At 31.1% G+C, this 9,564-nt stretch overlaps 1 protein-coding gene across 1 annotated transcript in view; it reads right to left on the minus strand.

The window, feature by feature from the left end:
- LOC108756804 (glutamate receptor ionotropic, kainate 2) overlaps nucleotides 1-2,201 on the minus strand; it is a 147,279-nt gene extending 145,078 nt beyond the window's left edge. The window contains exon 1 of the mRNA XM_018500867.1: nucleotides 1,944-2,201. Within this exon, the coding sequence (XP_018356369.1) occupies nucleotides 1,944-2,016 (73 nt within the window). The 5' untranslated portion in view covers nucleotides 2,017-2,201. The remainder of the gene's footprint in view (nucleotides 1-1,943) is intronic.
- Nucleotides 2,202-9,564: the final 7,363 nt, after the last annotated feature.

Here is a 9,564-nt window from a genome sequence, read left to right on the forward strand (position 1 = left end):
ACTGAAAAATTTGAAAATAATTTTGTTGACTCAAAATAATTATTAAAATAATTATTTTGTAAAGCGTTTAAGCTGATTGCCAGAATATCAAGTTTTTTACAGTATTGCTCATTATTCTTGAATTTCTTACATAATTATTTTAATTGTCTAAAATTATTTTTAAATTTGTATCTAGCTACATTTTTAGATATTTCAGCAAAATCATTTTATTCGTGTATCATCTATTAATTCTAGCCATTTGTATTTTCATTGTTATTACACATGCACTTTCGAATGCACTGTGCGAGACAGATATTTCAATTATAGTGCTTTCCAAACACGAGGAAGATTATTGTTTCGAACACGAATACGTTATATTCTCTATATTTTCTTCGTGGTCTAGAAGTTTCCGCGATATGAGATGCCAGAGTCTTCGTCCTTCGGGGACGCCTTACTTTCTTTTGGTCTCTCATTCGTCTTATATACGTGGACGCTCACGTCCCATCTTGACAAGCCTGCTCGCCTTATCGCCCTCGCTTCATTCTCGCCGACATCATAGGAAATTGCGGACAAGTTTCCCTTGAGGCGGTGGCCTCACGGAGAAATTCAACCAATTAGATCGATGGAAAACTTTCCTATCGCAAGGCTTAACCGGTGAGCAAGCAACCTCAAGTCTCTACTCTGCTCTTAGCGTCATGGACGCGTGTATATGTGCGTGCGTGCTTTGAACGGATGGTGTGATACGCACGGCCCGAAGTCGAAGCTCGACATCCCACGTACGGACACGTCTGTTCTACACCCACGCGAACGCCCCGAGAATATCTAATGAACCTTATACTGATGAAGACGCGGTGCACGGTGATGATTCGATCTCTACGCGTACTTAGCGGCGGACTCTGTAATTCCAAACCGCGCATGCATCTATCCGCTACAGCGATGTGTAATCAAGCGATAGAAAGTTTCGGACAAGTTCTGCGGTCCGCGTAGCGGAAGAAGCTACAGACAATTCTCTATATGCGCCGAAGATTGTCGCCTGGAACTGATTTCCAGCTGCCGCTCTTGACAACTCCGTTGAATATAATACGCGAGAGAATACGAAATTATTATTGTTTTGCAAGTTGTCTGAAACGTGAAATCGCGAAATAAAGTTGGACTGCTAATTCTTGCAAATATTATGGATAATTTTTGTAAGTTTGAAGGTGTGTTTAATATACATGATATTAGGGGAAATAACGTCTTCGGAGGTTTCTTATAAAAATATAACTTTTTCTAAATATTCAAGAATGTAGCTCATGTGTATTTAATTCAAATTTTTGAATTAAATACAAAATTAATTTCATTATTTAATTGATGGATGTATTTTTTACACGAATAAAACAAAAATTTTTTTTAATAGTTGAACTAATTGACAGTTTAGAAGCGAACTATGCATTGTATACATTGTACGATATTTATGCACGAATGTTTTGTATGAATTAATGACGTGCATGGTAAATCGAAAATTATAGGAAAATACCGATTGAAAACAGCGAGAGCACTGCGTATTATATAACTTGATTTGAAAAAAATATTTTTAGATTTGAAAATATCCAGTACAAAAATAAAAAAGAGATAGAAATAAAACAGATTAAATTCTTAATTATAAATTTTATATATAAAATAACAAAATGGATTTTTAATTACAATTTTAGTTTAAAACATTTATTGCATAAAAGGAAATAATAATTCATGTTTAATTACAATATTTTATATAAATGTTTAGTCCTAGTAATGTAAAATAATGCAAAATATATTGTGAGAAATGTGATTTTTAATTATAGTAGCACATAATTAATTAATTATGGAACAATTAAGTTATACTATTATGCATGAGAAGGCATATTAAATGATGGAGCCAATTGTATTAATTATAACCCCGTGCATAAGTAATTGAAAGTTAACAGATTCGATCGATATGTACTTACCGATTCTAATAACCGGCGGAAGCGACATGGCAGTGGTGATCGAAACGACGATTATGACGAACAACAGTGCCATTGTGTCCAACGTGAAAATAATTCGCACTTGGACGACTATGACATCGTTCGTGCGGATTTTTCGTAAGACAAAGTGCGATGAAGGAACGGAAAGGAAATCATAGATACGCGAAGTTGCTCCGATTTCACCGACACTTTAACACCAAACTGCACATCTTCAGAAACTCGTTGCACATTGGATGAGATTTTTAGACGACCATCATCTTCCGTGCGGGCTCGACCTGAAAAATAAAACGAAAAAATTCGTAATACATCAAAGCAGATAATATTGGGCAAAATTATGAGATTGCACGATGATACTCATTCCAATTAAAAAAAAAATTAGAATACAGAAAATATGGGTAAAAAAATAAATTTAATAATTAAATTTCATTTTGTGACATTTAAAATATTATATTACCGCAACTTTTTTATTATACAATGTAATAATAAAATACTTTTACTTTAATTACTTTTTAATTTTCAACTATACGCATATTAAGAAATAAAATTTTTGTAATTTTTCGTCGTTACACAAGTATGTCTGCAAATCACGCAATATTACTCATATTTGTTCATTGATATAGTTTTCTGGTCAAATGGACATCTACCGGGAAAATAATGCAGGCGTAAAATAACTGACCTCATAAAATCAGGATCTGAACAGACCAGCAAAATGCAATCTGCTGGAGGCCGTGCTTTTTCGCTGGTAAATTAATTGCTTAAATGGCTAGCACGGTTTTATATGGGATCGTTTGTTGAAAGTAACAACAGTAGGTTACGATTTATGAATTTCGTCCAAAACGAAAAATATAAGCTTGTACCGTTAGAAATGTGAAATTGGTTGAAATTCATTAGCTAAATAAGAATTCTAATATATCTACGTATATTGTTTCTAGTCGCTTGTTTTCTTTTCTGCCTTTCAAAAGAAAATAAGTATTTATTTATAACCACCTAAGAATAGTTAGAAGATATTTTTAATTTATTTTATGTTTTGTTTATAATAATTTTATATTTAAGATGATTTTCTAATCTAAATTAAGCCTTTTAAGTATGTATAAAAAATATTAGGCTTTATTCCAAACAATATAATCAAATTAAAGAAAAGTAATTAACAATACATGATAGCATCACTTATATATTGCACGTAATAATAACTTTCTAAAAGAGAGATTGCGATTTGAAGGGCATTGTTCTTTTTAATATAATCTGTTTAGTATAATCCATTATGATTTAATGTAATTTGTGAACACATATCAACAATGTTGAAACATGGTTTAGTTTAGTTTTCCTTAGTTATATTTAATCTCGAAGACGGCGAGAAAAGGACTATGGTCTCTGGAGTGAAATCAGCAGGGGGTCCACGTCTCTATTCCCGGAAGTGCATTTTCCGGAGGGATAGATGGAAAAAAGAGAGTTCGACCTCCCTAGTAGATACGACCTCCATTACGCTGGTGCCGGAGATACCAAGGGAACAAGAGAGTCCCTTTATTTCCGAAGCGATTCTGGAGTTTTTGGTTCTGCTACGATAATGTCTCCACGCCCGACTCTACCTCGATGTGCCGCATTGTGTTGCGCGACAGTCCCGTTCCCGTAACTTCGATCACGCTAACGCGACAGATAGAGTTCGTACTTAAAACTGTGTTACGAGAAAAATGTAGTTGAATCAAGCGCTTTCGCAGCAAGCAAACTCCCTCAATCTCAACATTCCGTGGAGCAAATTACAAGAAATACTACAAAATAGCGAGAGACACAATAACGTTATAATTTTTACCGTAAAATGGTTAACGGAGTTTGTGAATTTGCGGGCTCAACAATTTTATATTTCATGTTTGATATGATTATTATTCTTTTTTCTTGATGTCTGAATGTATCTATATAGAGAAATGATTTTGCTGAAGTATTTCAAAAATTTAGCTAGATACAGATCTGAAAATAATTTTGTTAGACCATCAAAATTTTTAGATAGGACATTCAATTGACATTTTAGCAATCAGTTTGAGTATCTGACCTAAAATTTTTGATGGTCTTACTCTATCAGAATTATATTCAGATCTGTATCTACCTAAATTTTTGAATATTTCAAAATCGCAAATTCTCTCTGTGTAGCGAGTATTATTGACATATAGTTATTATATACATATGATTATACATACATCAGCGCAATCTCTGATTTCTTAGTCTGTATTAACTCTTAATTAGATCATTTCTGCGCATTTCTTTTTTTTTTGAAATACTAAGAACACCATGTAATTAACACAAACGACAAAACGAGCCATTATGTGTAGTAAAGGTTTATATTAATTACATACTCTACATTTAATTAGGTAAACATTTGATTAGCAATTCGCTTATATTGTTCTCATTACTGATAAACATATTTAATTAACATAAAATTATTTATTTATAATTAAGTATATGAAAAAAATCCTCTAATAATTTCTATATACGTGTAAAAATGATAATTTTGATAAAGATTAGCCCTGGAGATAAATAATCTATTATGTGTAATAAAGAGTCGGAAAATCATTATATGTAATAATCCATTATATGTATTAAGGATTAATATTACATACTTAATTACTTAAATATTTGATTAGCAATTTGTTTATGTTCTCATTGCTGATAAATATGTTTTAATACGTGAAATTAATTATTATTTATGCGATAATCTCTTTTGCTGTAATATCATTTATTTGACTTGCCACAAGTTATTTCGTAACCTCTATGATTATTAATATCATAGATATGAATTTAATTACACTAGTATCTATCGATAGACGTAGGTACATGTAGTTACATGATGTAACATGCAAATGTCGAATAACACGAAATGCAAGGCTTCGAATATGCGATTCGAATTACTCGTACACTGTGCGCAAATGAAGAAGCCAATTAATTACATTTCCGTTATTAATATCAGTTAAATTATCGGTTAAAAATTTCTTTATCTATTGTAACATTGATCTGTTAGACTCTTTTCATGTGGCAATGATTTATACGCTGTAACGTACGGTGCGTAAAGTGGAAGCGGAAAGCTGACTGGGATTAGCCCTCGGTATCAATATTTGATGTTCAAAATGCTGGTCAGAAGAGTAAAGACCTCGCGCATACCATTCGTCGAATCCACCCTCGCGCGGACGACTGACTCTCAACAGAAGTTCGGTGTCGATACCGCATGCGGCTCACGCTTTTGCCATTAGAGTTAGCGTAAACGGATTTCAACTAACCCAATTTAGTCGGGGGTAACTTTGCCTCTCGCTGCGTATTTGTTTGCTGAATGGCGCGGTTCTAAGCGTGCCGCTTGATTATGTAGGTGTGTCCGTTGCGTTTGAAATTTGACTTTTTTCATTCTGCCGTCTTTCGCCCCGTCGGCGATTACGTGTGGCGTTCACTCTCCTTTCTCTTGCATAGTTCTCTTAGTGACTCGAGGCAGATTTTCGCCCTTAGCAAAATCGTCATTCTGTTAGTTCATCAAATCACGACAAAAATATATAAAATTATGCACATTTTTTTTTAAATATATTTTAAAGCATATGCGTTAAAAACATGTTTCAACAAAGTATAAAAAGATATAAATGCAAATGTGATTTTTTTGTTAATTGATGTTTATTTATTAATATTACTAATCAGTAATTTATAGTGACAATTAAAGAATTAAATGTATGTTAATTATAATTATGCGATTCATAATTTATAGTAACACACAGTTACACATATGTTTAAGGAATTGAATATATGTTAGAGGAAGAGAGAACATGCGCTTTTTTGCGGCGTGGGTAACATTCGCAGTGCGTTTTATCGCCGATAAAAATTGCATTACACCTGCTCTTTATAGGTTTTACGATCGAGAGGGATTAACTTGGTAGCAATGACCATGTCTCTCTAGATCGTAAAACATTGCTAGTAACTATAATTCTGAGGAAAAATTTTTTTCTTTTTTCTGAAGAATTTTTTTCTTCTTCTTGGTGTTATTTAATTCTACAATTTATGTATTTACTTTATTCTAGTTTGAGTAAAACGTTTCAAACTATTTGATATTGCGTCTTTATGTTACGTTTCTAAATAAATGCTGAATAAATCTTAAAACTGTAAATTTGTAGCTTACAGAATAATAACTTTTTACTTAGCTGTAAGAAACTGAGTTATAGTTTTACATAAACTGCAATTCCATACAGTTGTACATATATATATATATCCATACCATATGTTATATATCCGTATATGATGAGTAAGTTCATTGAGTTGTATACTGCACTGTTATTTGAAAGTGCATGAATGAAAGGTTATCAAATTATTTGAAGCGTGAGATATTTTGATTGTTTTCTTACCATATAATTTTTAGAAAGTTGGATTAAATTACTTCTTGTTTATATATGTATATATATATATATTATATATATATATATATTTCTTAAAATTCCAATATATGTGTAATATGTTTACATTACAAAAACAAATATGTAAAAAGTGTTTTCAATATATGTGTGATTAGTTTGCCGCGTAAAAATAACACATTATTATAATATATGTATATTGTATGTAGTATAATGTATTATTTTTATACGAAAAATTAATCACATATACACATACAATATTGAAGCCATTTTTTACACGCTTGTTTTTGTAGTATATATTTTTATTATAGGTGTGTGTGTGTGTGTGTGCGTGTGCGTGTGCGTGCGCGTGTGCGTGTGTGTGTGTGTGTGTGCGTGTGTATTCGTGAAGTGATAGTATAACTGGGAAGAGAATAATTTTATATGAAAAAATAGACAAAAAAAAAACAAAATTTTTTCATATATAACTTTGTTTTCGAGAATATCGGCTTTAAATATTTGCCGAATATTGATTTAATTGATAAATTAATGCATCAAAACATGTTAAAAAGCATTTATAGAGATTTACTTCAGAAAGCAGAATTGTATATTCAACAAAATGGACAATATTTTCAACAATTTCAACAGAAAGTAATAAAATTTGTCATGCGTGAATATCTTGTTTTATTGTGTATTCTCAATTACCTAATACAATAATAAACACAAATATGAGTAGAAATAATAATCTCCCTTTTTGATTGTACTACCAATTTACAAAAATATCCTGTATAATAATACTGACAGTACTAAATTACTAAATACTATATATATTAAAATTCACGAATCTCATATATAATTTTACAGATGATTTTCTTGCTAGAGAAATAAAATTTATAAGAAATAGTAGATATTTATAAATTGTTGTGCACATCTCTGCGCATAAAATTACAAGTTCAATCATAAGTTGTTATAAATCTTACAAGAACAAGTTTTATCTAGGATTGCAGCATTATTTTATCATAAGAATGTAAAGCATTACAGAGAATTGATAAAAAAAATCTTAAGATTTGTCAAAATTAATTAATCAACGAAAATGTATTAAAAAGCTAAAATTATCTCTGTATTAATGTAATACAGAGATGCAGTTTTTTGAACTAAAACTAAAATGTATGAACAAACGTAATTTTACAAATTCAGATATAATCCATAACTTCGATTAGTTAAACACTTAAAAATTAAATACTTAAATAGATAGTAAATCAACTATTAAGTCGCAAATAATATTTATTATAGTTTCATAAAATCTTTATATTTATATTTAAAAAGAGTTTTAAATATACACTATTATTTGATAGCAAATAAATCATGAAATTCAAAAAAAGATACAATATTATAAAGTATTTCTGATGTGTATACAAAATGTAGTTTCAACGCGAGGGCTTAAATTAGTTTTATTACGAAACGCAGGCACAGAGAAGGAATAGATGGGACATAGCAGATTGATGCTACACGATACCACAACCACAACCACAATCTGGAGAGAAGTTGTGAAGCAAGTGGTATAGGGGGTGTAAAATCGACGCGCATTGTCGAAGTAACGAATCACCAATCAAGCTTTAACGGCTAGTCAAGACACACGATATTTTCTGTGAAACGGATGTAAACTTCCGAACCTTCGCGTTTCATTTTCTTTTGCTTCGAATGACCGCGGTCGACTGTAATAAATTTCTAAAAATTATTGTTCTCTTATAGTCGGAGGAAACACATCGCATCAACGATACATTGCGTTGCGAATGAATGCTCGATGGGTAGTTATGCAATTAATAACGCGACGGTATGTCAGACGTTGAAGAATTTCATAACTTCATATTCTCGGAGGGATTCAGGAAGAAAGTTGACGCGCCACGGTTGGGCGAGATTTAATAATAATCTAAGAAACGGTAAATGGTTAATCGATAATTCTACCGTCGCTCGTGTAAAACACCTTTGCAACATATAGATAGATAGATCTACGATAGAACACGAACCAAAGAAATTAATTGTATAGTAACATGTATGATATATTGACTGATATTTAAGTTTGTTTATGATATTTTAATTTACATCTTTTATCTTTTTAATCTTAGAAAATGAGATTTTTCGGGCAAATAATTTTTAGTTTTTTCCTTGAGAAATAAAGTTTTTTTTGAATGCCTTATACACAAATTCTCTAGAGTATCAGTAAATAATGGCAAACTGAAAAATCATCGAATTTTTGAAATATTTAACATTAATATTTATAAAATTAATATAGAACGTGTATATTTATTTTTTATAAAAATTAATATTAATATCACCTTTGATTAAATGCATGTATTTTACATGTCTTTTAGCTCTGTCACGAAGAAATTATGAAATTGCGGTGAAGAGAGATAGAAATACATGGTACGAAACAGCTGCATAAAGTTGTTAGAAATAAATGCAGACTGGAAAATTATGAATGTCTAACACGTAGAGACGTTTTCAGGAAATATATGCTTTAGAAATGTCAAGTTGCAAGGAAGGAAACATTTGATGAGCGCATTTCCCGTTTGTCTCGATTACTTGGAGACGAGGTGTTAACCGTGCACATAGAACGCGAGTCAAGAGGAAAGATGCTTAAGGTAGGAGGAAAGAAGTCGTTAGGTACGTTATTGTATTATACAATGCAATGTGCCACATTTCCACACGTACGAAACCCGCTTTATTCACGTGGAAGCCCAACGATGCTCTTCGGGAGCTTCTCTTTGCGAATAGGAAGTATGCATATGGCAAAAAAAGGGCTGCACTCAGCATAAATATTTTTTAATAAAAATTGGAAGTGCGATGTAAAAAGAACGCGTAGCTACGTTTGTTAATACATTTTAATAAAAACGCAGTGTCTTTTTCTTTATTGGAGCAATTTGCAATAATTATCTTTTTAATAATAAGTTATTTGCGGATGTATAATAAAGAACATAATAAAGGAGAAAAAGATATTGATTGCTGAATAAGATAGAATTTATTTAACAAAAAGGTAAAAATATAAATCACAGACAATGATATAAGCGTTTTGTTATAAACTAATTCTTATTACTAAATTGATAGCAGTTATACCTATGATTTAATTATTATCAATATTAAATATTAAATCGGTTTAATATTATATCAGTAACACTGATGAGGTGAGAATCTGAATTATATTGTGAATATATATATTAGCGATGAAACCTTTTATATATATATATATAATATAT

The sequence above is a fragment of the Trachymyrmex septentrionalis genome, unplaced genomic scaffold, assembly GCF_001594115.1.
Source record: "Trachymyrmex septentrionalis isolate Tsep2-gDNA-1 unplaced genomic scaffold, Tsep1.0 scaffold13, whole genome shotgun sequence".
Lineage (NCBI taxonomy): Eukaryota > Metazoa > Arthropoda > Insecta > Hymenoptera > Formicidae > Trachymyrmex > Trachymyrmex septentrionalis.